At 43.9% G+C, this 26395-nt stretch overlaps 2 protein-coding genes across 4 annotated transcripts in view; one reads left to right on the top strand and one right to left on the bottom strand.

Annotated features, from left to right (window-relative positions):
• Copg2 (COPI coat complex subunit gamma 2) overlaps positions 1-26395 on the top strand; it is a 117296-nt gene that overhangs the window by 74587 nt on the left and 16314 nt on the right. For both annotated transcript variants that reach the window (XM_005086474.4, XM_040728609.1), the window contains 8 exons: positions 1292-1387; positions 1827-2070; positions 4191-4266; positions 4868-4971; positions 5837-5962; positions 6687-6749; positions 7185-7324; positions 7966-8137. In XM_005086474.4, the coding sequence (XP_005086531.2) occupies positions 1292-1387; positions 1827-2070; positions 4191-4266; positions 4868-4971; positions 5837-5962; positions 6687-6749; positions 7185-7324; positions 7966-8137 (1021 nt within the window). The remainder of the gene's footprint in view (positions 1-1291; positions 1388-1826; positions 2071-4190; positions 4267-4867; positions 4972-5836; positions 5963-6686; positions 6750-7184; positions 7325-7965; positions 8138-26395) is intronic.
• The window catches only part of Mest, a 56288-nt gene that overhangs the window by 3296 nt on the left and 26597 nt on the right, over positions 1-26395 (bottom strand). The gene's annotated exons all lie outside the window — the stretch shown is intronic.

Consider the following 26395-nt stretch of genomic DNA (forward strand, 5'->3'; position numbering starts at 1 on the left):
TCTGTAGACCAGGCTGGCCTCAAATTCTCAGAGATTCTTCATTTTTTCTTTTTACAGCTGCATAATACCCCAGCAGTTGTATGAAATGTAACTTACTGAACTAGTCTCTGGTTTGGGTAGTGTGAAGTTATTTCATACTTGGGAACAGTACTGTTTTCCAGAACATTAGATCTGTGTCCTCAAGACATTTTTATGATGAAAGTTAAAAATAATAAATATATCATTCATAGAGCATGTTAAATATTGCCAGCAGTGTATAAAAGTATTATTTTCCCATAATCTTACCAGTAATATGTGTTGAGCTATTATAGTTTGCCAAACTTTTAGATGAGAAAGGATGTTTCAGCATGTAGTTTTATTTTGAATTCTGTTTTTATGAGGAAAAGTAAAGATCTTTCCTTTTTAAAATCACTGTTTTTCATGTTTGCATAATGTTTGTATGCAAATATGTCTGTAGACATGTGTAAAGGCCAGAGTACAACCTCAAGTGTCAGCGCTTTCCTCCTACCTGTTTGTGGAGGGTTCTCTGTTACCACACTCACCAAGCTAGCTTGTCCACTGCTAGCTAACTTCCCAGGATTCTCCTGTTTCCTTCTCCTTTCTGGAGGAGCACTGGGATTACAGATACTCACTGCTGTACCCAGACTCGGGTCCTAGCATACCCATTGATCTGTCTCCCCAACATTTCTAGCTACCCTCTGCATTTCTAAAGGTCACTTAAGACCTCTTTATGAGTTGTCTCTTGAGTTTTCCACCACATTTTCTCTAGGATTTTGTCTCTGCTTCTCATATTTAAAAACTTCTTGTATGTGAAGGATACAAACATGAAACGTATTATCAGTTTTTTGTCTCACTTTTCCATTTATCTCCTGTGTTAGAATGGGTTTTGTAATGCTAAAGCTTTGTTTTTGCTTTCTGTTTTGGTTTTTCTTGTTTTTTGTTTTGTTTCTGTATAGTTTTCTTTGCCAGTCTTCACTTTTATGTTCTACTTAAGTTCCATATATGCTTGTTTCTTCTTTTAGATATATTGTTTACTTATTTGTACGCCACCACCACACAGTTTTTAATAAGCTTTGTCCCTGTTGGCGACTGTTAGCTCTCTTCCTAGCTATGCTTCTATGCTTGTTTTCCTTATCAAAATAAAGAAAATTTTATGGACATTTTTATTGGAATCATATTAAATGTATAAATTACCATAGAGGAGAATAGCTATCTTATTGATGCTGGAAAATCCTAACCAAGTACAAGGAATGTTTTTCAACTCCTTTGACTGGTCTGTGCTCTTCCACAGGTGGTGGTTGTACAGGCGATTAGTGCTCTCTGTCAGAAGTACCCTCGAAAGCACAGCGTCATGATGACTTTCCTTTCCAACATGCTTCGAGATGATGTAGGTAGCAAGCTACTTCTTAAACATAGGAAGTTGTTCTCTTAAACTCCTTTGATTGCTATTAAATACCACAGTGTTTGATGCTGTTGTTTTTAACTCACTTGTGCATGGCTTGTATTTTTATTTTTTATTCTTTGAAAATTGTATACATATATTCAATGTATTTTAATCATGCCCAACGCTCCCTTCCCTTGCCATCACTCCATCTCAGCCCAGGACCTCCCATTAGTATTCTAAAAGCATTTCTTTATTGTGTGTCAAATACAGTTCTCATTTCTGTATGCCTCTCAAATACTATACATAACCCTAATTGCTTTATTATCATGGCTATTTATTTTCTCACTTGAAGGGGAAAAAACTTTGTTGTCATTGTTAAATAAAGGAAGGGGGTGGCAGAAATCTTAAGAACAAATGGCAGCTTTATCTTCTCTTTTGCCAGGGAGGTTTTGAATACAAAAAGGCCATTGTGGACTGCATTATCAGCATTGTGGAAGAGAACCCAGAGAGTAAAGAAGCTGGCCTAGCCCACCTCTGTGAATTCATTGAGGACTGTGAACACACCGTTTTGGCTACTAAGATTCTACACTTACTGGGCAAAGAGGGCCCTAGAACTCCTGTCCCCTCCAAGTATATCAGATTCATCTTTAATAGAGTAGTCCTGGAGAATGAGGCTGTCAGAGCTGGTGAGTCATTAGAACACGGGTAGTAATGAAGTTGGAAGATGGAGTTCCAGGTGTGGTGTGACGTTGAGGGCACCCTGGGTCTAGATACATAGTTCTTCCTTTGCACTCCAACTCCCATGCAGAGTTTGCCTTGGATTGGACTCCTACAGTCCTTGCCTTTCAGTGTAACAGGAACACTATAGTGACACCTCTTATTTTTTCATTAAACCAGTAAGAATGTGCATGAGATTTCTGTATGGATGTGTCCATATATACATTTTAAGTGATTCTTGTCTGTGCCACTAATATATGTAAATTATCCTGTAACCCTGTCTCACATTAACTCCTGACCTTATCTTTATACTTCGTTTCTACATGAACTCACAGAAACCATCACTAGTGCCTTCATATGCTCTTTTCCCATTTTCTTCTCAGCTCAATAAAATGTGGACCTTTCCTTTAAATATTTTTTCTCAAGTTACTTTTTAAAATTACATATAAAGTTAGTGGGAAAGTCAGACTACTTGACAGTTTTGATAAACTGTTGACTGGCTGCTTAAGAAAACTCTTCCTTTGGTTTGATAGTGTACTTCAGTTTTCTGTCATCCCTTGGTCTATTCGTAGTCTTTCTTTCTAGTACATTAATTGGCTGTCCTAAGAATAGTCTTATCACTGTATACACACTTCTGGATTATTTTTTGTAGTTCTATTGGTAGGCATGACTCTCCTGAATATGAACGTTCACCGTCCACTCCATATGTAATGTGAAATTCAAACTAGTCCAAACTGAAATCTTCACTTGGTCCTTCCTCAGAAAGCAGGGATTTAGATCACTGCTTTGAAACCTCATCTGTTCCTCACCACAGTCCTGTCACTTTGGCCTCCTTAACTGGTTTCTTCATTCCCTTATCTTCTGTCATTGGGTGCAGGTTTAGACTTTCATTCATTCTGGTCCCTAGCTGATCTGCTTATAGTGCCACAGATATTTTGTTTGTTTATTAGTGGAATATGAAGAATAGGCATTAAAATAACACAAATTTGGGCTGGAAAGATGACTTATCTGTTAAGGGTATTACCAAGGACCTGAATTTGGCTCTACCTGTAACTCTAGCTCCCAGGGCATCTGATACTTCTGGCCTAGTCAACACCTACACTGTGTGTGTCTGTGTGTGAGTGTGTGAGTGTGTGTGTACACTCTACATAATTAAGAATAATTAAAATCTTTAAAAACAATCACAAATATATCCTATACCTATATGGGATAATGCAACCTTTAATTAAAACATCAAGGTTGAGCCTCGTGTGGTTTTTTAGTTTATCTCTAATCTCTCACTTTCACTCTCTAACATGGCTCCAATGCTCAGCCTTCCTCATTCAAGTCTAGTAAATACACTTTCTGCTCTGGACACAGAGCGTTTTTATTTGTTTTTCTTTCTAATACGCTTGCCTTGTCTCTTCCCTTTGACTAGACTAACTGTTCTACAAAATTAGCCGCAGTGGTGTCTCAGTTCCTTGTCTGACCTAAGCCCCCATGTCTGTACTTACCTAGCATCTTGGATATTTACTAGGGAAGACAGTCTCATTCAAAGCCCATGGCTTTTATCTTTTCATCCCTTAGTTTTTGCCACACTCCCACTAAAATTTAGGTGAGCATTAAATCTTTGTTGAATGAAAAGAATTTATTAATAGTTTCTTGACACTAGTTGTTTGAAATTTGAACTGAATTGTGTCAGAGGGTATAAGAGAAGCTGTCATAGGGTAAAGACAGCTTACACACAGTATGCAGATGATTCTTTTTTCTTACTGGATGTATAATGTTCCTGTTTAGAGCTCGTTAGATGTTTCACAATTCTATTTATGCTTAAGTAATCAAGGAATTGCTAATGAAACAAGACTTTATTTCTACTGAATACTAGTTGTTTCTCGTTTGCTTTTGCTTTTGGTTTTTGTTTGTTTTTAATACAAGGTCTTACTTTGTATCCCAGGCTGGCCTGGTACTCACTATGTAGCCCAGGCTGGTCTCAGACTTTGAACAATCTTCCTGCCTTGGCCTCACAAATGTCTGATTTGTTTTTGGAATGCTTATTGCTTAACTCTGAGAAGCCAGTATTTATGGTGCTTCATTTTATGTTTCACAATAGCTGCTGTAAGTGCTTTGGCTAAATTTGGAGCTCAGAATGAGAGCCTTCTCCCAAGCATCCTGGTACTCTTACAAAGGTATGTAAAATAATGCCAGTTTTTGAAAGATAAAGATTCCATCTAGCTAAGTAGTAAAAAAACCTCATTGCACTATGTCAGACACACAGCAGGGCTAAGAGTAGAGCTAATAGAGTTAGTCAGGGACAAGTGGAGCCTTTTCTATTTCTGATAATTATATATATGCAAGATACATGTGAAATTTGAGTTTGGGATTTCTTTTATTCGATTTTGAGAGAGAAAGGTAAATATACCTCAATTTGTACAGTAATCACTAACTCCAAAGAAATGTTAAACAATTCATATGAAGAATTAAAGATAGCATTTCATGATCTTCATAACTCGCTAGTTAGTGAGGGAAAAGCCTTTGTAGCAAATATTTTGTGATTGCTTGTTATATTTAAAGCAATTAAGTCATAAGCCAAAAGCTGACTAGTTTAAATGAAGCAGAGTACCATTCAAACAGTACTGAGTGCTAGTTTTCTAGCCCATGTTGGCTATTATTGAACTCTGCCATAAAAGTCATATCAGATAACCTCAACTGTGCTCTACAGGAGTGGTGGTAAAACTGTTAGAAATCTTTGGGATATAGAAACATGCCTATGCCATTCCTTCTGAACAGGTGTATGATGGATACTGATGATGAGGTACGGGACCGAGCTACCTTCTACCTGAATGTGCTACAGCAGAGACAGATGGCCCTGAATGCTACCTATATTTTCAATGGTTAGTACGTTAGGACTATGGAGAATAACACTTTTGTTCAAATGGTCAGACCTATTTTATGGTGATTCACATAGTAGATGACTCCTTTAGGCAGTTGCATGGTTTTAATCTTTGAATGAAATTCCATTTCTAGGGAAACCTATTTTCACAGAGGTATTCTCTAATTTGGTAATAGCAGTTCCTATGAAATAATATGTATTTTTTAAAGTATAAAAGGGTCCAAAGAATACTGCTTATTTCTGGTTCTTTTTAGGTTCCCTCTTACATGATTTTCTCCAGTTGTGTTTTTTTTTCTGCTTTTCTTGTTCCCTTATAGCTAAAATATTTGATTTTCTGAGAGATGCTTTTTTATGTTCTGCTCCCCTGTTTCCTTGAAAGAAATAAGGCAGCTTATAAGTTTAAAGGCAGTTTTATATAGTAATCTTTAATTTGATTACTTAGGCTATAGCAGTTTTTCAACCTTCCTAATGCTGAGACCCTTTAATACAGTTCCTCATGTTGTGGTAAGCCCCAACCATAAAATTATTTTCATTGTTATTTCATAGCTGTAATTTTGCTACTGTTATGAATTGTAATGTAAATATATGTGTTTTCCAGTGGTCTTAGATGACCCCTGTGAAAGGGTTGTTTGAGATCTTTTAGTGATACAATTGATGACGTTGCTTAAATTTAGGATTTTAATTTTAACTCTCTTGGGTTTTATCCAAAAGTAACAATGAGAAAATGTCCCAAGATAAAAAGGTTTTGTTAGTCATTTAATACAAAATGCCACAATACTTAAAGCTATTTGTTATAATCTTTTGACACATTTTCTCTTCCTTCAGAAAGCTTTCAGATTATAATGCTGAAATTTTCCTATTTATAGGTCTGACAGTCTCTATCCCAGGGATGGAAAAGGCCTTACACCAGTATACACTAGAACCTTCAGAAAAGCCCTTTGATTTGAAGTCCATTCCTCTTGCTATGGCTCCTGTCTTTGAACAGAAGTCAGGTAACAGAACTGTTTTACTTTGTTAATTTTTCTGTGTGTAAGTAATTTATAAAAAAAAAAAAAAAAGCTGGGTGTTGGTGGCTCACACCTTTAATCCCAGCACTTGGGAGGCAGAGGCAGGCGGATCTCTGTGAATTCCAGGCCAGCCTGGTCTACAAAGCGAGTTCCAGGACAGCCTCCAAAACAATACAGAGAAACCCTGTCTCGAAAAACCAAAACAAACAAACAACTAGAAAAAATAAAATCTAGAAAAACCTTTTAAAAGTAGTATAGTTTCTCACTTTCATTTTTAAAATTTTTGCTTGTTTGTTTGTTTGTTTGTTTGTTTGTTTGTTTGAGACAGGGTCTCTCTACATAGTAGCCCTTTCCTGAAATTCACTGTATAGCCCAGGCTGGTTTCAAACTCACAGGTCCACCTGCCTTTGCTTCCCAAGTGCTAGGATTTAAGGTGTGCACCATTGGTGATCTTTTAGTACTAAGATGAAATTGTTCAAATTTAGAATCTTAATTTTAAGACCCTTGCATTTTACCCAAAAGCAAGAATAAGAAAATGTCCCAAGATGAAAAGTTTTGTTGTAAAGTTATTTAATACAAAATGTCACACTACTTGAATCTGTTTGCCACTGTGTATCTGCTCAAAATTACTGCCTTCATCTCTTTCTGTATGCAAGGTTAGCTAAAAGTGGAAAGAAACTCACTTAATTGCTTACGTCTGTCTTTGTAGAAATCACACTTGTGACTCCTAAGCCAGAGAAGTTGGCTCCTTCCAGACAAGATATTTTCCAAGGTATGTTTTTATGAGTACAAGTAATAATCTTTATAATTCCTAGGTATTATAAATTAATAACATTTAGTGCTTTTATTTAATTTAATTAATTCTCAGTTCAGTAAATATTCTCATGTCATAGGTTATAGTGGCTGGAATTACCTGGTATTCATGGACTTTCCAGTGACTAATTTACTACCTAGAAGTGTTGTTCTTGTGCATACTTTGGGAAAGAAATTAACAATTTAGTCCCCCCCCACACACACACACATATAGGAACCTAGTCTATAAACTTGATAACTTAAAGGATTATTTCACAGAAGTTTGGAGACCACTGGTTGAGTGTTCAGTTATTAGCAAGGCTTTCTGCTCTGTAGTAACTAAAGCATTTTAATAAAGTCCCTTCCTGTCTTCTTCATACTGTGCTTCTACTTTTCTTTCTCTTTGTGTTTACAGAACAGTTGGCTGCCATTCCTGAGTTTATGAGTTTGGGGCCCTTGTTCAAGTCTTCTGAACCTGTTCAGCTCACAGAGGCAGAGACTGAGTACTTCGTGCGCTGTATCAAGCACGTGTTTACTGACCACATTGTGTTCCAGGTGAGATAAAGAACTATTGGTTCTTTTTAGGCCTTTCTATATAAGCTGGTATACTTGGAACCAAATAGCACTTCCCTTTAGTTTATGATGCTAGTTCCTTTCATAGAGGGTTAACTTAGCAGTAGTTCTAGTTTTGTTTTGTTTTGTTTTCCCCCTAGAGGTATAGAGGTTTCTTCTGATGTTGGGCTATTTTGATAACTAAAATTTAAAAGAATATAAAATTGAATGTCTCAAGAAATGAACAATATGTAGTTTAATTATTTTAAAAATCAGCATTTAAATAAAGTAAACTAAGTGGATTGTTCAAAGAACTTAGATGTGATAGTTGTCAGATTTCTGACACTTTATAGTGACCGCATCAGGGAGAGAAACACTGGTGGCCCAACACTAGGAACTAAAAGTAAGCCTGTCTTTGTTTCACAGAAGCAGTCTAAGGGGGAGTTGAGAGCACACACTTGGCAGGTGTGAGGCCTGGATTCAATCCCTAATACCAAAAGAAGAAAAAATCTTAGACTTAGAGTGTTATTTATAGTGTTGAATATAGTAGATTCCAGAGCTGGACTGTGGACTAGGAGTGAGCAGAAACAGCGCACTGGAAATCTTTCTTAGTCTTCACAACTTGTCTATGGCTAACTTTTCAGTTTGACTGTACCAACACTCTGAATGACCAGCTGCTGGAGAAGGTCACGGTGCAGATGGAACCATCCGACCCCTATGAAGTGCTGGGCTATGTCCCAGCCCCCAGCCTCCCTTACAATCAGCCAGGAATGTGCTACACACTTGTTCGATTGCCCGATGAGGATCCTACAGCAGGTACTAACTTCAGAAGGGAGAAGATACTTAGTGGTGTAAAAACAAACTCTTGAGCTCTTAGAATGTCTAGACAAGTATTTAATGTTCAAGAATATGGCTCTTTCCAGAACTTAATGATGTGTAGGGAGGTTATGTTTATAAAATCCGTTACTATTGTAGAAGTACTACTTTCAAAATTAAATCTGTGAGAAAAACTTGCTGATGATAATGTTAAAAGAGAAACTGAATGTATATAGTGATAGTCTCAAAAAGAATTCAGGGTTTTTTTGGTTTTTTTTCATTTTACATACCAACCATAATTCACCCTCCCTCCCCTCTTCCCACTCTCCCTCTACCTTCCCCCACTCCACCCCCCCCCCCCATCTACTCAGAAGTCAACAAAGCCTACCACATTCAGTTGAAGCAAGACCCACCCCCTTCCATTGAGGCTGAGCAAGGCACCCCACCATAGGGAATGGACTCCAAAAAGCCAGCTCATGCACATGTGAATTCAGGGTTTCTGTTGAAACAATGTAACCATGAGTGAAGGTTCTAATATCTGATAAGTCTTATAAAAATCATGATGTTTCCTTCCAGGGTTCCTGGGAAAACTTGGTTATTTAGCAGATGGTTGGCATTTTAATAATTATTTTAATCATCTTGTAGTGTGAGACTGTGGTTTGCAGTGTTTCAGCTTAATAAGTAGTTTAGTCGACTATTTTGTGTCCATATTGAGAAAGGCTTTATCATTTATTTGACCCATGTTCAGTCTTGGTGTGGAGGTAGTATAAGGGGTCTAAAGAGAGCCAACTGCTAGTGGGAGCGTATTTATAATTTGAGGACTCAGAATGATCTTGACAGTGTATCCTTTATAAATGTTGGAATCTGTCACACTTGAATTCTTTACCCCACTCACTTTTCTCACACTCATGAGCTGCAGAACACCAGCATTAGTTACCCAGCTTTCCCAGAAATAAGCACACATACCACATTAATATTTAAACAGTTTTTACTACTAGTAAGTACAGGAAATACAGAAATTAACACAATTAACAACCATTAGGGAAGTTACAGAGTTACAAGAAATCATAAAATTATTAGTAAATAGTTATCCCCAGTCATCATTCAGTTACATTTGGGGCTTAGTCCAATTTATTTGATGGCCCCTCTCCTTCAGTGTTCATTCATGGGAGCCCCTGACCAGTCTTATCTGTGTTGGGTGCTAGACTAAGCTACTCAGACTCTGGCACGAGGTAGATTCACGTTGGCACCATTGCCGAGTCTGAATCCCAGGTTGTTCCCTCTGATCCTGAGTGGAACTGTTTGTTGTTGTACAAGGCACTTTCCTATCTGGACTCTGACATTTCTCCTTTAAATCTCATTACTTCCTTTACTCCTTTATGGAATTTCTCACACTCCATTCCCTTGTAGCTTCACTTTGCTCTCCTGGTCTGGTTTACTCTCTAGGTATATATATACCTGAAGCATGTCAGCTAGAAATAATTAAACTTTCTGTTCTCTCAAGTAAAGCTAGTTTTATTTTATTTGCTGTTGTTCCAAACTTGCATCTGGGTTCAGCTTTAATATAGCTCTATGTTTTTTTGCCATCATCCCAGGAGAATATGCATTTTGTCTGTTTTTTCCAACATCCAACTTTCCTTGCTTCAAAATTCCCCTGCAATCACTGCATTTCTCACTCAACTTATAGGTTGTTTTACTTTTAAGGGAAGCTATTACTTTTCCCCTTACTTACAAAGGGAAGTGAAATCTGAACCCATTGAGAACTCTAGCCCCTCCCAGTTGAGAATACTGGCTCCTCAAGCTCTTCAGGTGCACTCTGATATGGGATAACTCAGGGACCCATATTCCAGGGAATGGGATTAAAAGAGTAAATACAGTGTTACAACACCAAAATACACAGACAACAACACTGAAATCACAGTAGTTACATATATTATAGGAAAACAACAGTAACATTCAACACGTCCACCAAGACACATCACTTGACCCTCTTTACTGACTAGGTGACCTCTTTTTACAACAGATCTTACACTTTATTAGCCCAGAAGATTCAATTCTTGGTCTGCTGGCTAAGGACTATTTGGGTTTTTTGTTTTTGTTTTTAATAAAAATTTGGCAATTAGACACTTTTCTTTATGTTAAAATTCAGAGGGTTTCCTGATCAGTGGCAGAATATGGTTATAAACTCTTAATCTTGTTTCAACACTTTTGTGTTTGACCCACCATATGCATGATTACTCCTTTCTATTCTTTAGTTTTATTAGAATTCATGAATTTTTAATCCATAGCCAATCAACTCTACTTTGCAGTGAACGAAGTGAAATACCAGGACATATGTGGTAATGGAGCCTTTACCCACCCTCCCATCCTTCTTTGTTTTAACATTATATTTTTTCCCAGCCATTTAAAAATCTAGTACTTCTAATATGTATCCTATCTCAGAAAAATATTTTTCCTTATGGTCACAGGGGAAAAAATAGAAATTCTTGGTTATGATTTCCTTCAACTTGAAAATAATATAGCATATTAGAGAGGAATATGGGCTTAATAAATAGGCATAATAATTTTAATTCTGGCCTTACCACATACTGACTCTGTGAATTGGACAAATTATTTTATTTGTGTAAGTCTGATCTGACACCAGACATAGTAGATAATAGACAATATTTTGTTTAATTTAGGAATTGCTTAAATTTTTTCCTTTAATCTTCTCTAAAATCAGTTCTTCTGCAATTCAAAAAATCATGTCCTCCAGTATTCTCCAGAATATTGTTCCATTAATTATACCTTCCTTTGCTCAATCTATAGACCCCTTTGGCTATCAAATACTGGTTTTTGAAGATTGTTGATCCAACCATTAACAGACTCATCTCTGTGTGACTATTTGTTCTCCTTACTCAACCCACTCATCAGGTGATATCTGATAAAGCTTTTAGGGAGCCAAGTGCTATGTTGATAAATCTTAATGTAAACAATTCCTGTTTTCTTTATTCTTTATTTAGTATAGATCTTCAATGAGCAATATCACCCATCTGACCATTCAGAATGTCCTAAGTAATTCCCAGATGATGGAAAATGAACACTAGTCACATAGCCTAGTCCCGTTAGTCACAGCTCTCCTTTTCCATTTGGGCTGCATGAATTTTGTTGTGGGCCATGTTAAATGTAATTCAACCCACATCCAACTCTTCTCCCAATTGCTATTGTCCCCCTACACCTTTTTTTTTTTTTTTTTTTGGGTCTTTTTGCTTTTTTTTTCTTTTCTTTTCTTTCTTTTTTTTTTTTTTTTTCCTCCTTTCTAAGACAGGGTCTCCCCTCTGTATCCCAGGCTGGCCTTGAACTTGTGATCTTCCTGCCCCTAAACCAAACTCACATTTTCTAATTTTACACTTTAACCACGTGATGGTGACACTACTTTCCTATGATTTTTGTTTAATGCTCTTTTGTTTTTTGTTTAAAAAAACAAAAGTTTGTTTTTTAGTTTTTTCTTCCTCTGTTTTTTAAAATCAGTGAAGTTGTTTCCATAATAAATGAAGGCTATGCCACCTGACTTGCCTCTCTTAAAAAGGCAATTCTGTGTAGGCCTCCAGAGTCTGTGAGTGTACCCTTCATGGCTTACCAGGAGATCTTACACCACCTCCCACCTTGGAAACCCTGACTTCTGCCTTTTGCCTTCCTGCCCTGGCTCCATTATCAAGGGTGAGCCACTATCTCACTTGGTTCTGTCCTCTCCGGCTGCTTCATTTCTCATCAGCTGTGTGACAAATTTGATTGAAAATGTTTGTTACCATCCTATGACCACCACCTACTTCAGTGCCGCTTTCTAACTTGGATGCAGGGTTATTCCTGGAAAAAACATACCATATGTGTTTCTCATGGGAACTTATCCAGAGACATACTGATTCCTCCTCAACACTTTTCGTGGAACCTTCCAGTTGTTGCAGTCCTGTCTGATCACTTCCTGATTTACACTTGTGTTCCCAGCATTGCCAGGCTCTGAGCCTGGGCAAGCTCTCCTGAGTCCAGGTGCCATCTGAATTCACCTGTAACCAGCCTACGTTCTTAGGTCTGCCATTGTGGAAAATACCCACTTTCTTGCTTGGAATCACAGTCTGACCTGAGCCATCTTGCCATGGTTTTCAATGACAGTGCTACCAGTTCTTTTCTAGGTACTGTCCTTCCCCGTCCCCCAATTGGCATGGCTGAAGTGAACACCTCACCTCCTCATTTCCTTCTAAACCCTGAGTGTACCTTCTTAGTATGGTGCCTTCCCATGAGCCTCTCTGCACCCTCTGCTCTCTCAGCTGCTGGCTCCTTCTCCTGCTTGTGCTGGTTTGACAGGCCTTCTTCTCACAGTCTCCCTCTTAGTACAAATTCCTCAGCTCCTCACAACTGTCCTGGGTCCAGCGAGTCCTTTCTCCTGCTCTACCTCCCACTGTCCAGAGAAGTAGAGTCGTACTCTCAACACCTGAAGCTCCTTCCAATGCCCTCTGTGCTGCTCTCGTGTGTTCTGTGGACCTCTGACTCTGCACACCCACAGCTTCACCACATTTGGTCCTCTTTGCAGCAGACTGACTGTCTCAAGTCTGCACTCAGCCATCGCATCTGTGCCTCATCCGTCTGTCAGCCTCCCTCCTCCACCTCAGACTTTTCCCCCAAGTCTGACAGTCCTGACTCTGGTGCCCCCATCTGGAGGACTCACAGGCTCCATCTGTCACCCTTCCTTCTCTGTAGCCATCCCCTCCCCCTTCCACCAGTGATTCTCACCCAGGGGTGCATGGCCCCCCAGCAGCCTATCAGAACCTCTCCTGGGTGGTGTTACTCTTTGTGAGCAGATCGCTGCTCTGCCTCTGATGTTCTGATAGGCCACCTGGGGGCCATGCCCTCCCCCCCCCTCGGGTGGAACCCCCCACCCCCCCCACCCCTGGTTGAGAATCACTGCTGTGGATGCCACCTATTCTCTCAGACCTTGACTCTTCAATTCCATGCCTGGAGCTTTCCAGGGGTGACTACTTGAAAGTTTCACTCAAGCATCTTAGCACTCCCTCCCTCAGACACTCTCGGAACCACCTTTTCACATGCTTACTTCTTCACAAGCAACTTGTCTTCTCCTTTCTTACAAACTGGCTCTTCACCCTTTACTTCTGTCCTTTCTTCAGCTAACTTATTTTTTCTCTTAGAAGGTTTCAGTACTCTCCCAAGCTTGTAGTCATCACTGTAAACATAGGGCTTAGAATTGTCCACCAGATCGATTCAGTAAGATGTCTTCTCAATGCCTAAAACTAGGCTTGTATCTCCACCCTAATCCCCATTACTCCCAAACCTGCCCTTCCATCCAGTTCAGCGAGCTGTACTAACCCTGGCCCAAATCCTCGGCAGCCATCTTCACCATCCTCCCTACCCTGCCAGATTGAGAGTAAAGAGCCTGACTCCAAATTTGCACCACTCTAACAGTATTTGGGGTTAAGATCACATTTCTCCCTGATGGTTGCTTCCCATCCCTGTTTGGTTTGGTTTGGTTTTTCTTTCCAAAGTTTGGCTTGCAAGTTGACCAGAGTGCTCTTATGGGCCTCCATCGGCCTCTGGGGCTCCCACTTTCTTGTTCCTGCGGGCGGTCGTCTAGCTTGCATCCCCTCTTCCCTGCTCCCTACTTCCTGCTCGGGTCTCTCTGGGTGTCTCCTGCTGCTGGCTCCAGCATGTGCCGCACCATCTTGGTGTGCCTACTTCCCTTGCTACCGCCTTTCTGCTTGAAGCCTGTTTCTTCTTTTGCCCTCTGGTTAGTGGAAGACTCCCTGCTTTTTCTCTGTGGTTCATACTGTTCTCTACAGCTTAACACTTGATCTTACTCATGATTTGTGTCTCTAGGACCTGGTTCCTTCCTGTATCTGCTTTCATCCTCGGATCTTTTCCATTGCTGACCTACCACCACAACTGAAGCTGTTCAAATCACAGGTCTGGGTTTCCATTGATTCTACCTGGTGCTTATCTTGGACTGCCATTCCTTCAACTCGCCCATGTCAACCATTCTCTTCTTTCCCCTTCTTTGAAGCAGCCAGTCAGAAGAGTAAAGTCAGTCCTACCACATCCTACTCCTTCTCACTTTCTCACCTCCATTGCAAACCTCCTGCTCATTGCAGACATACTCCTTGAAATGCACTGCATGTTCCTTCTTTCCTTACTGCCACTAGGAAATACAATATGCATTATACTTGTATTTATATTTGAAGACATTCTCTTTATGTAAGTACCACACTATATCCTTCTCCTTATTACCTTACCTTTTATCCTCTTTCAAACATACGGTAGCCTAAGCCCATCCTGTCACCAGACCCTGGCCTTCTTGGCCAGGCTCATTCCACTTCTCATGGACTAGTGACCTAACTTCACTCTAAACCTATGAGATTCCCATGGTGTTGGAAGGTCCCTCCTACCTTGGGCAGTTAGAAGGTCCTTCCTACCTTGAGCGGTTAGAAGGTCCTTCCTACCCGGTAGTTGGAACGTCCTTCCTACCCTGGGCAGTTAGAAGGTCCTTCCTACCTTGAGTGGTTAGAAGGTCCTTCCTACCCGGTAGTTGGAACATCCTTCCTACCCTGGGCAGTTAGAAGGTCCTTCCTACCTTGAGCGGTTAGAAGGTCCTTCCTACCCGGTAGTTGGAACGTCCTTCCTACCCTGGGCAGTTAGAAGGTCCTTCCTACCTTGAGCGGTTAGAAGGTCCTTCCTACCCGGTAGTTGGAACGTCCTTCGGAACGTCCTTCCTACCCTGGGCAGTTAGAAGGTCCTTCCTACCTTGAGCGGTTAGAAGGTCCTTCCTACCCGGTAGTTGGAACGTGTCCTTCCTACCCTGGGCAGTTAGAAGGTCCTTCCTACCTTGGGCGGTTAGAAGGTCCTTCCTACCCGGTAGTTGGAAAGTCCTTCCTACCCTAGGCAGTTAGAAGGTCCTTCCTACCTTGAATGGCTAGAAGGTCCTTCCTACCTGGATAGGTGGAACATCCTTCCTACCCTGGGCAGTTAGAAGGTCCTTCCTACCTTGAGCGGTTAGAAGGTCCTTCCTACCCGGTAGTTGGAAAGTCCTTCCTACCCTGGGCAGTTAGAAGGTCCTTCCTACCTTGAATGGCTAGAAGGTCCTTCCTACCTGGATAGGTGGAACATCCTTCCTACCCTGGGCTTCACCAAGACCCCTTGCACAGTCTCTGTTGTACAGCACACCTCTCTCTTTCAGCCAGTCTTGAACAGTAGGAGCACAGGTTCAGGGGTCACTGCGAAGTGGCTGCTCCGCCTTGGTGCCCAGCTGCGCCTCCACTGTTTGCACACATCCTATATCCACTCTCTTACTGGACTCTACATGAGTCCAGTCCCACGTTCCTGAGGCGGCTTAACAGTAGTCTATGCAGGAGTCTATGAGGTGCACCTCACCTGGTTTCCTCTAATTAAACTCAAGCCACTCTTGTCCCTTTGCCACAAACGCCATCCCGTTCTGTTCTACACACCCGGGCTTTTGCTCATCTTTTCTGACCTGATAAAACCTGACATTAATACCATCTATCCAACAAACGTATCCCCTGAGATCTGCCAAGGATCTCAGTTAGGGAACTCTACAGTCTACTTTATTGTCTTCCATAGTGGCCCCTCAACCTTGACTGAGTTCACCCCAAACTCATGAAATTCTCTACTGAAATGCCTCCCCTTCTTTTTCTTCACACCAGCTGCCCTAAGCCAGCTCTACACCACCTGCCACCTTCCAACAGCAAGTCAAAGATAACTCTTTTTCTTCCCAGCAGGTGCTATAAACTTTCTACACCATCCCCTGCAGATTGTTCCTTTCTGTGTGACCAACACTAACTTCACCTGCTGCATTCCAGTCAATGCATGAACTCATCAGTCTTCCCCTTCTCTGCTCCCTTCCCAACCTTCACCCATTCCTGACATTACTGTCAGCCTCCATGTCCAAAACAAGTTCTCCCGAGTTCATGCTATTTAAAGCCACTCCTGTCAGCCTAGCTTCCTAGTTCTACAACATTAAGGCAAGTCAGTTACTTGTATGAGACCTTTATATCCAACTGATGAACTCCCTGTGGCCTCTTCTAACATTTCTTCCCAACATTTCATGAGTATCATGATCACCACAGCCTTCAACTGTTTGAGTCTGCTCTACCCTAACCACTCTCCATCTTCTTCCTCTTTCTTCACTCTTACTGTATCATCCGTGATGTGATGCCTTCCCATGAGCCTCTCTGCACCCTCTGCTCTCTCAGCTGCTGGCTCCTTCTCCTGCTTGTGCTGGTTTGACAGGCCTTCTTCTCACAGTCTCCCTCTTAGAACAAATTCCTCAGCTCCTCACAACTGTCCTGGGTCCAGCGAGTCCTTTCTCCTGCTCTACCTCCCACTGTCCAGAGAAGTAGAGTCGTACTCTCAACACCTGAAGCTCCTTCCAATGCCCTCTGTGCTGCTCTCGTGTGTTCTGTGGACCTCTGACTCTGCACACCCACAGCTTCACCACATTTGGTCCTCTTTGCAGCAGACTGACTGTCTCAAGTCTGCACTCAGCCATCGCATCTGTGCCTCATCCGTCTGTCAGCCTCCCTCCTCCACCTCAGACTTTTCCCCCAAGTCTGACAGTCCTGACTCTGGTGCCCCCATCTGGAGGACTCACAGGCTCCACCTGTCACCCTTCCTTCTCTGTAGCCATCCCCTCCCCCCTTCCACCAGTGATTCTCACCCAGGGGTGCATGGCCCCCCAGCAGCCTATCAGAACCTCTCCTGGGTGGTGTTACTCTTTGTGAGCAGATCGCTGCTCTGCCTCTGATGTTCTGATAGGCCACCTGGGGGCCATGCCCTCCCCCCCCCTCGGGTGGAACCCCCCCACCCCCCACCCCTGGTTGAGAATCACTGCTGTGGATGCCCCTGTCCTGCCTGGCCTTTGCTGTCCCATTCTGTGTCCCTAGCTTTCTGGTGGTGACCATTTGGTGTCCTCGCTCAAGCATTGTGGCACTTCCTAGTCTCTCTCCCTTGTTTTGAGACACCTCCTTCCCTTCCCTGTTTCTTCTTTCACACAGAACATGCCCTGATCCTAGTCTGCATGTTAAAGCTAGTCTCTCTAACTCTCTGTCCTGCCCATCAGACCCTTCGTACCCGGCATCACTCAAGTCTTCTGTTAGTCTTGGTCTTTGGGGTGTATGTTATTACCCCTTTTGTTTCTTCTTCTGCAATTAAGAAGCATGGTAGCCCCTGAAAAGGTTATGCCTTTGGTCCTCAAGATCCTTGTTGTGGATCAACTGGTGTTATTGAGAGCAGCTGTTGCCTTATTTCATCCTTAACCATCCTACTTCTACCAAAGTAAATAGAATCATTTCTCGTCACAACCTTTCATCGTCTTGCCTTGCCCTTTGACACTTAGTCACCAATCTTTCCTAGATGCTCACAACCCCTACAACCTTGCTCTTCCAACTCTTGCCACCTCCTTTGTCCCTTGACTGCACCGCACAGACGATGCTCTTTCTCTGCGGAATTCATCACATTGATTCTCTCTTTGCAACCTTTTAAAAACAAGAGTTCCTAGTTTTCTTGTTCTCAATTGACCCCTCCTTTTTCTTTTTTCTTTCTTTCTTTCTTTTTTTTTTTGTTTTTCATTTTTTGTTTTGAGACCTGCTTTCTCTGTGTAGTGCTGGCTATCTTAGAACTCATTCTGTAGGCCAAGCTGGCATCAAACTCAGAGAGCTGCCTGTCTCTGCCTCCGGACAGGTGCTAGGATTAAAGGCGTTCACCAGCATGGCCAGGCTAATTGGCATTGTTCTTGAGCCTCAGTGTACTTTTCTTGGTTCGTTGCCTTCCCTGCATGCTCTCCTTTCTAGCTCTTTCGCATGTTGCAAACTCCTAACCTCCTCTCCCAAATTCTGGGTCCAGCTGACCCCTTCTCCTGCTGTACTCTTTGCTCCGGTGAAGCATAGTCATCGCCGGCACACTGGAAGCCCTGTCGGCTGTTCTGTGACACACTGGTTCAGTCTGTAGACATGGCGTGTACACTCTGCTTCTCCTGTCCTCCACACCCACGCTTCTAGCATGCACCTTCATCTTTGCATGAAAGGGCTTCTACCGAGCCTGCATGCTATACCCAGCAGTCCATGTAAGTTCTTTCTAGAACTCCATACCCATGACTCCCTATGACTGTTGCTTCTTTTTGTGCTCTTTGTTTGACACTATTCCTGAAAAGCCCCCAGAGAGGATCTGCCTCTTAATGTTGCTGTCCCTACAAGCTTTTTGTCCTCTGCCCTCATTTCTGCCTACTCATCCTTAAACAAGGGTGCCCACCTTCACTCTGACATGCTGCTGAGCTGGCAGCTGTCTTCCAGGACTCTCTGGCCCATCATCTTCCTTTTCTTCCCTCTCCGTTCCCCCCTTCCACCAGTGATTCTCACCCAGGGGTGCATGGCCCCCCAGCAGCCTATCAGAACCTCTCCTGGGTGGTGTTACTCTTTGTGAGCAGATCGCTGCTCTGCCTCTGATGTTCTGATAGGCCACCTGGGGGCCATGCCCTCCCCCCTCGGGTGGAACCCCCCACCCCCACACCCCTGGTTGAGAATCACTGCTGTGGATGCCCCTGTCCTGCCTGGCCTTTGCTGCGTCCCTAGCTTTCTGGTGGTGACCGTTAGTATCCTCATTCTAGCAGTTCGGGGCGTCCCTGTCTCATATGCATCGGGCACTCTCCAGTTGCAACCACCCCCTTCCCTTCCTGGTTTACTCCTTCACACATAGCTCTGTTCACATTTCTCCCTGATGCTTGCTTCCCATCCCTGTTTGGTTTCGTTTGGTTTTTCTTCCCAAAGTATGGCTTGCAAGTGCTCTTACCGGCCTCCTTCTGCCTCTGGGGCTCCCACTTTCTTGTTCCCGCGGGCGGTTGTCTAGTTTGCATCCCCTCTTCCCTGCTCCCTGCTCCCTACTTCCTGCTCTGGTCTCTCTGGGTGTCTCTGTCCTGTCTCCTGTAGTTGACTCTTTGTGTAGCTTTCATGTAGCATTGTACTTTCTGCTTCTGATCTATTTCTTCTTTTCCTCACCAAGAGAAAAAAAAAAGTCTCTTCTGTACTCTCAACCACCTAGTTCCTGCCACTTTGTTAGATTATACATCACTGGTCAGACTCTTGCCTCTTCCCCATATGCTACCTGCTCTTCCAGAACCAACATTTGCACTCTTCTTACCATCCACTGATTCTTCCCTCAATCATTTCAACCTATCATATCCACTGTCGTCCTGATTTCTTCTTTTTTCCTCTTCCTGTTCTACTGAAATAGTTGCCACAGACTTGAAAGTGCGCCCAGCACTTCCCACTTTCTCCTCTTTATCACTTCTCTGCCACCAGCAGGGTTCCGTTAAAGAAATGCCTGTGTCTGTCACCATAGGCTCCACCCATTCACATGTGTGCCTCCTAGTTCTGCCTTCCTTGTTTGGCCTGCCTTTATCACCACACTTGTGTTCAACACTCAAGATCCTGTCTTACACAAGGCCCACTCTCCACCCTCCTCTTTATGCTTGTTTTCCTTTAGATCAAGCTGCCCCAAAAAGGAAGCTGAGCCTAGACACACTTACTTTCTCCCAGGATGTTGCTCTCTGGCAGAACAAGTTTGCTCTTGCATTGCTTTCTTGTAATTTAATAATAATGCCTTGCCGGGTTTAGTGACCTGTCCACATCCTTTTGCCATTTTCACTGGCTAGGCACTGTTTGCCAGTGCCAATTACAGGCCAGCGATACCAGCTCTTTCCTTTTAGATACTTTTAAATGGCTGAAGCACAGGTTCAGTGGTCACTGCGAAATGCCTGTTCCGCATTGGTTCCCAGCTGTACCTCTGCCATTTGCAAGTATTTTGCTGCCGACATAATTGTCTCAGTCTAGAGTAGACCTTTCCTAAATCCCCGAGGTTGCCTGCCAGTGCTGTCTATGCAGGTCTAATTTTAAAATGCAGTGCTGTCTGATTTTCCTATTTCATTTAGATCACTTTGGGCATTTGCCTCTGCTCTGTTCTGCCTCTGATGTCTGGCCTTGATACCACTCATCCTGGCTACATGACTTGTCTACTTTGATCTGAATGCCTTCTATTTGGAAACTGCATTCTCCTTCCCCCTTTACAAGCTGCCCCCCCCCCTCTGATCTCTCATTTTCAAGAGCTTGTCTCCCAGTTACAGTATCTCCCATTACTCTGTCTTCCTATCAGGTCTGATATGGTTAGTCCCACATACCACCTTTCCACAGCAACCAAATCTAGTGACTGGATTCTATTTAGTCCTTGCATGTCCCTCATCTTCTATTTCTCCTCTCTTTTAGAGACCCTCTACTTCATTGCAGTTTCCAGGCACATTTCCTCTGCCGTCTGCCATCGGTCTGTTACATGAGAAGTCTTCTCCTTTCCTCGCCTGCTTTTACTGGCCTCAGCTTACTGCTCTCAGCAGTGTCAGGCTATCTCTATCTACTACTAAATTCATCAGCTCTCTGAATTCGCCCCTTAAAAAAGCCTGGGCTTCCTGATTGCACCCCCATGTTCCCCCTTGGTTGCCCTTTGTTGAGAACCCTGGCCTAGACTATTTCTGAGGTGTCGCTCGTCCAGCTTCACTCCCCTGACCTCTTTCATCCTTCTTACTTCACCATGCTCTTCCTCACGTCACACTCAGAAGGAGATGTCTCTACTTCCTCATGTACTTTCCTGCTGATTGCATTCAGTATGCTCACGACAGCCTCTCCTCTCAGTTGCTAGGGCTTCATTATGTGCTCTTCCTTCTTTTTTTCTGAGCCATGGTCTCGTGGACTCTAGGCTTTGAACTCACTGTGTACCTGAGGAAGACCTTGAACTCCTGATCCTCCTGCCTTCCCCTCCCTGGTGACTGCTAACCACTGTTTTATCTGCTGTTGGAGATCAAGCCCAGGGCTTCTTGCGTGCTAGACAAGTACTCTACCAACTAAGCTTTTCCCAGCTCTTCTTCTTCTTGCCTAATGCATGACATCACCACTGTTACATCATAGTCCCCATGCGATTCCTAAACTCCCTCCCCACCCTTGCACTTCCACGTCCCAGGGAATCATTTCATCCATGATGCCTGTGTATTGCCCATTACAGTTCTCATATCCTGTATGAGTTACCACTTCGGAATGGTCCTCTAACTCTGCAGGGATCCCAAGAGTGTACTTTCCTCTTCCTCTGCCCTGCTCCACATCGTTCTGACATCTGTGCTTCAAGCTGCCCAGATGCACATCCCTTTCCCCACGTACTAGGTCTCAACACCCTTGTGGCCCAGGACTGCGAGCGCTTATTTCATGGAAACCTGTCAGGAATCCTCTCGTGCCCTTCCTAGCATCCTTCTAAGAATGTATTTCAGCTGTCTTTGCTTTCCTGCTGTGCTCCTGTCCACATACACTGTTGTCTTCTGCCCTCACTCCTGCACGCTCTTAACTCCTGCCCTGCACAGCCCTAACACGGAAGTGCCCACACTTTCCTTGACTGACAGCTAGCTCTCTTCATGGTCGCTCCGGTCCCTGATGACGATGACTACTGCAACTGCTCTTTCCTCTCAGAGCTCATCTCTTTGCTTCAGGTCCCATTAACTACTGGTTCCGTTTTTCTGTCTCTGCCTCCCCCTGAACAGGCAGCCCACACACACACACTCACACACTGACACACACACACTGACACACATGCTCTCACACTCACACACAACATACTCACACAAACACACACTCTCTCACACACTCACACACTCACACACATACTCACACACAATCACACACACAAATACACACACACACCATGGCATCTGTGCCAGCCTCCCTCCTCCACCTCAGTCCTCAGCAGGAACCACAGTGTTGGTGCTGCCCTCCCTACCCCTGACAGGAAACCCTCACACGGCTCTCATCTGCTCACCCTTCCTTCTGCACAGCATCCAGTTGCTCCCCGACACCCCTCACTGACACGACCTTTTCCCCCAAGTCTGACAGTCCTGACTCTGGTGCCCCCATCTGGAGGACTCACAGGCTCCATCTGTCACCCTTCCTTCTCTGTAGCCATCCCCTCCCCCTTCCACCAGTGATTCTCACCCAGGGGCGCATGGCCCCCCAGCAGCCTATCAGAACCTCTCCTGGGTGGTGTTACTCTTTGTGAGCAGATCGCTGCTCTGCCTCTGATGTTCTGATAGGCCACCTGGGGGCCATGCCCTCCCCCCCCTCAGGTGGAACCCCCAACCCCCCCACCCCTGGTTGAGAATCACTGCTGTGGATGCCCCTGTCCTGCCTGGCCTTTGCTGTCCCATTCTGTGTCCCTAGCTTTCTGATGGTGACCATTTGGTGTCCTGACTCAAGAATCCCAGTGCTTTCCCATTTCAAATGGACAGGATACTCTCCACTTAGAATTACTTCCTTCCCTTCTGTTAATTCCTTCACGTTGATACAGTGCCCAACCCCACTCTGTGTGAGTGAGCCATTTTCTTTTTCAGACATTCCTCCTCACCTTAGTGATCCCTAACCAAATATGGTCTGGCATTTTGATGTTACCCCAATCACATTCTTCTGTTTGCTTCTTATTTATTATCCTTTTTAATTTCCCCTATTCTTTTTCAGTTATAAGCAGTGAGCCCTAAAGAGCCATCTTGCATTTTTGTCTATTCTTGCTTCCTACAATGCATCCCCTGACCCTCATCTTTTTTTTCCTTCCCACCTGAAGTTACTCTTCCTTCTTTGGGTAGATCCCATCTTTCCCAGCACGTGTCTATCTGTTCATTTCAACACTAATGGACTTGCTTTCCAGCTCAAAATAGTAGAATTATTTTCTCAGTACCTGGCACTTGGCTCATGTCCCCACCCAAATCCCATCCCAGTCCTCCCACCCCCAGTCCCTCCCCACCCCACCCCACCCTACCCCACTACTCCCAACCCTGCCCTCCCCACCAACCCAAGTAACCCCCATCCCTTACCCCTTCCCACCCACCCACCCTTCCCCGCCGGATCCGTAGTAAAGAGCCTGGCCTAAATTTTGCTCCTACAAGAACACTCTAAGACAATAATTCAGCTATTTCACTTTACCTATTGTTGACTACTCCTTTCTGTTGTTCCTTCTCCATGCTGAGGCTTACAAGCTGTGCCGGGCACTCTAAAGTGCCATCATTCTGACCCTGGGACCTGCCACCCATATTCATTCCTTGATTGCTTCCAGCTTTCCCCGTCTAACTCGCTCCATGGTGTCCATGCTCCCTGGGTATGTCGTGTGGCCTGTCTGCCTCCATGTACTGCATCATCCTGCTGTAGCAATAGTTTTTTTTTTTCTACATTTCTTCTCTTTCCTCCCTGGCTGAGGTAAACCTTCTTGCTGTGACTCTTATTTTGTTGTTAATCTGCCTAGTGTCGCCTCTTTTGTTCCATAGGATATGCTCTGGTCTGTGCTGGGCTCGCATGCTCATACCCCCCCTATGTGTCACCTTCTCTTCTGCAGTCATGCACTATCACTGGTCTGGATAGTCAGTTGGCCCTACTTCATATCTAACGTAAAACTGCCTTTCTCTTTTCCATCACCCCACACCAGCTGCATTCCTCTTCTATCCTTTCCATCCATCAAAAAGAAGCACAGAACAGTATCGCCAACCCTGCACTCACTGCTGTTCCCGTCTCACTCACACGTCTCCACAAAAGGACCCCCCAAACCGAGTATAGCCTGTCTGTTGCACTTGCTTCTGCGCAGATAAAGAGTATCCGAATCACCCATCTCCTTCCATATCCAGCCTGTACCTACTTTTGCAGTAGGAATGATACTGTTTTAAAGGCTCCTTTTTGCACAAGCAACAGTTTCCATTCTGGTCTGCCCTCCATTCAGAAAAGGAAGCCTTTCAATTGAACCCCTACTTTGCACTGCTAACAAGCTTCCCTATTTACCTTCTGCATTAAATCTACAAGCCCTGCAGAGATCCAAGGGCCTCTGCCCACTTTCCTGCATCTCCTGTCCCTGCACAGTCTCTGTTGTACAGCACACCTCTCTCTTTCAGCCAGTCTTGAACAGTAGGAGCACAGGGTCAGGGGTCACTGCGAAGTGGCTGCTCCGCCTTGGTGCCCAGCTGCGCCTCCACTGTTTGCACACATCCTATATCCACTCTTTTACTGGACTCTACATGAGTCCAGTCCCACGTTCCTGAGGCGGCTTAACAGTAGTCTATGCAGGAGTCTATGAGGTGCACCTCACCTGGTTTCCTCTAATTAAACTCAAACCACTCTTGTCCCTTTGCCACAAACGCCATCCCGTTCTGTTCTACACACCCGGGCTTTTGCTCATCTTTTCTGACCTGATAAAACCTGACATTAATACCATCTATCCAACAAACGTATCCCCTGAGATCTGCAAATGTTCCCAGCTAGGGAACTCTACAGTCTAATTTCTGTTTTTCATTGTTGCCCCTTGACCTTTGCTTAAACTACCACAAATGCAGGAAGTTCATTTCTGAATTGCTTCCTCCTCCATTTCCCATCAGTTCCCCTGAGCCAACTAGACTCTCACTTGCCACTTTCCCATGCCATTCCACCTCCAGTGTGTCTCCACCTTGGATGTTAATGGAACCCTTGCACAGTCATCTCCTCGTTTCCTCGCTGTGCTTTCTAGAGATCTTCTGGTTCCCCTAGATCTAACGGCATTTCCTCTGCCAGCTCTGTCTGTTCATGAACCCAGGAGCTCTTCCCTCCGTGTCTACTGCGTGCCAAGCTTTTCCTTACCTGTGGCAATTATTGCTAACCTCTCTCTGTTCCCAGCCAGCTCTACTGCATCCCTTCTGCTACATTAGTTCATCCAGACCATCCTAGCTGTGCTATTTTGGTGACAATGTTCTCTGCAAAAGATGTTCCCTGTATCTTTTCTTACTCAAGAAACCCTTTGTTGACTCAATAGTCCTCAATTTTTCTGGGTCATGGCTGCCTCTACAACTTCATTCTCTAGACTTCCTTTACCACCACTGTCTTCTTGGATTCTCTATCCATGTTACTGTCTTTTCTCTTAAGTGATTTCACATTCTCTTTGCCCATATGGATGGTAGAGCCCTGGATTCTCTGTATTGCGATCTCTGTCCTTGCAATCTCAGCAGCCCTCAGGGCTCCTGCTCTTTTCATCCTTCTGGCCTCTTTAATTAAGACTTCTCACTTCCTCTCTTCTCATTCCTGACTATAGGCTAATTATTTATCCCCTTTCCAAGAATTGTACATAGTTTGTAACCTTCCCCATCTGCCATTCCTTTAGCTATTCTGATTTGTCAGACAGTAGTCATCCTGTTAGGTGGGAACTCTTTTCATGGTCCTCACAAATGAGAATTAGTCAGACTACCCACCCTGGTCTACAAAATGTGTGTTGTTTCTGACTCCCAACAACCATTGCTCCCCTCCTTACAATCTTTCCTTTTATGTTTTTCTTTTGTCTTTTATGAAACAGGGACTCATTATATATGGCAGGGTAGCCTCGAACACAATATCCTATATCTTTAGCATCCTGTGATCTGATGTTATAGGTATGAGCCACCATACCCAACCTTACACAACTATTCTTTCAGATTCTTCTGAAAGTTCTCTTAGGGAAACTGTCTTGGATTCTACTACCTAATTCCTAATTCCTAATTCCTAGCCCTGATGCTTCTTGTCTTCTTCCCTCACTCCTGCCCCATACATGCCTACTCCACCTTCCACAGAAGCATCCACCCTCACTCTGGCTTTCTGTGGGCTCACAGCTCTCTTCGTTGGCACTTTAGTTCCTAATTCCCCCTCGTGCCTCAGAAATCATCTCCCTCCATGAACTCCCCTGCACTGCTGACTCCATTCTCCTGTGTTCTTGTCTCCCCGTGGACAGCCAGACACACACACTCACTCACACACATACACACACACTCACACACACTCTCACACACTCACTCACACTCACACACACACTCGCACACACACTCACACTCACACACACACTCACACACACCATGGCATCTGTGCCTCATCCGTCTCTGCCAGCCTCCCTCCTCCACCTCAGTCCTCAGCAGGAACCACAGTGTTGGTGCTGCCCTCCCTGCCCCTGACAGGAAACCCTCACACGGCTCTCATCTGCTCACCCTTCCTTCTGCACAGCATCCAGTTGCTCCCTGACACCCCTCACTGACACGACCTTTTCCCCCAAGTCTGACAGTCCTGACTCTGGTGCCCCCATCTGGAGGACTCACAGGCTCCACCTGTCACCCTTCCTTCTCTGTAGCCATCCCCTCCCCCTTCCACCAGTGAT

This window comes from Mesocricetus auratus, unplaced genomic scaffold, assembly GCF_017639785.1.
Source record: "Mesocricetus auratus isolate SY011 unplaced genomic scaffold, BCM_Maur_2.0 Super-Scaffold_100019, whole genome shotgun sequence".
NCBI lineage: Eukaryota > Metazoa > Chordata > Mammalia > Rodentia > Cricetidae > Mesocricetus > Mesocricetus auratus.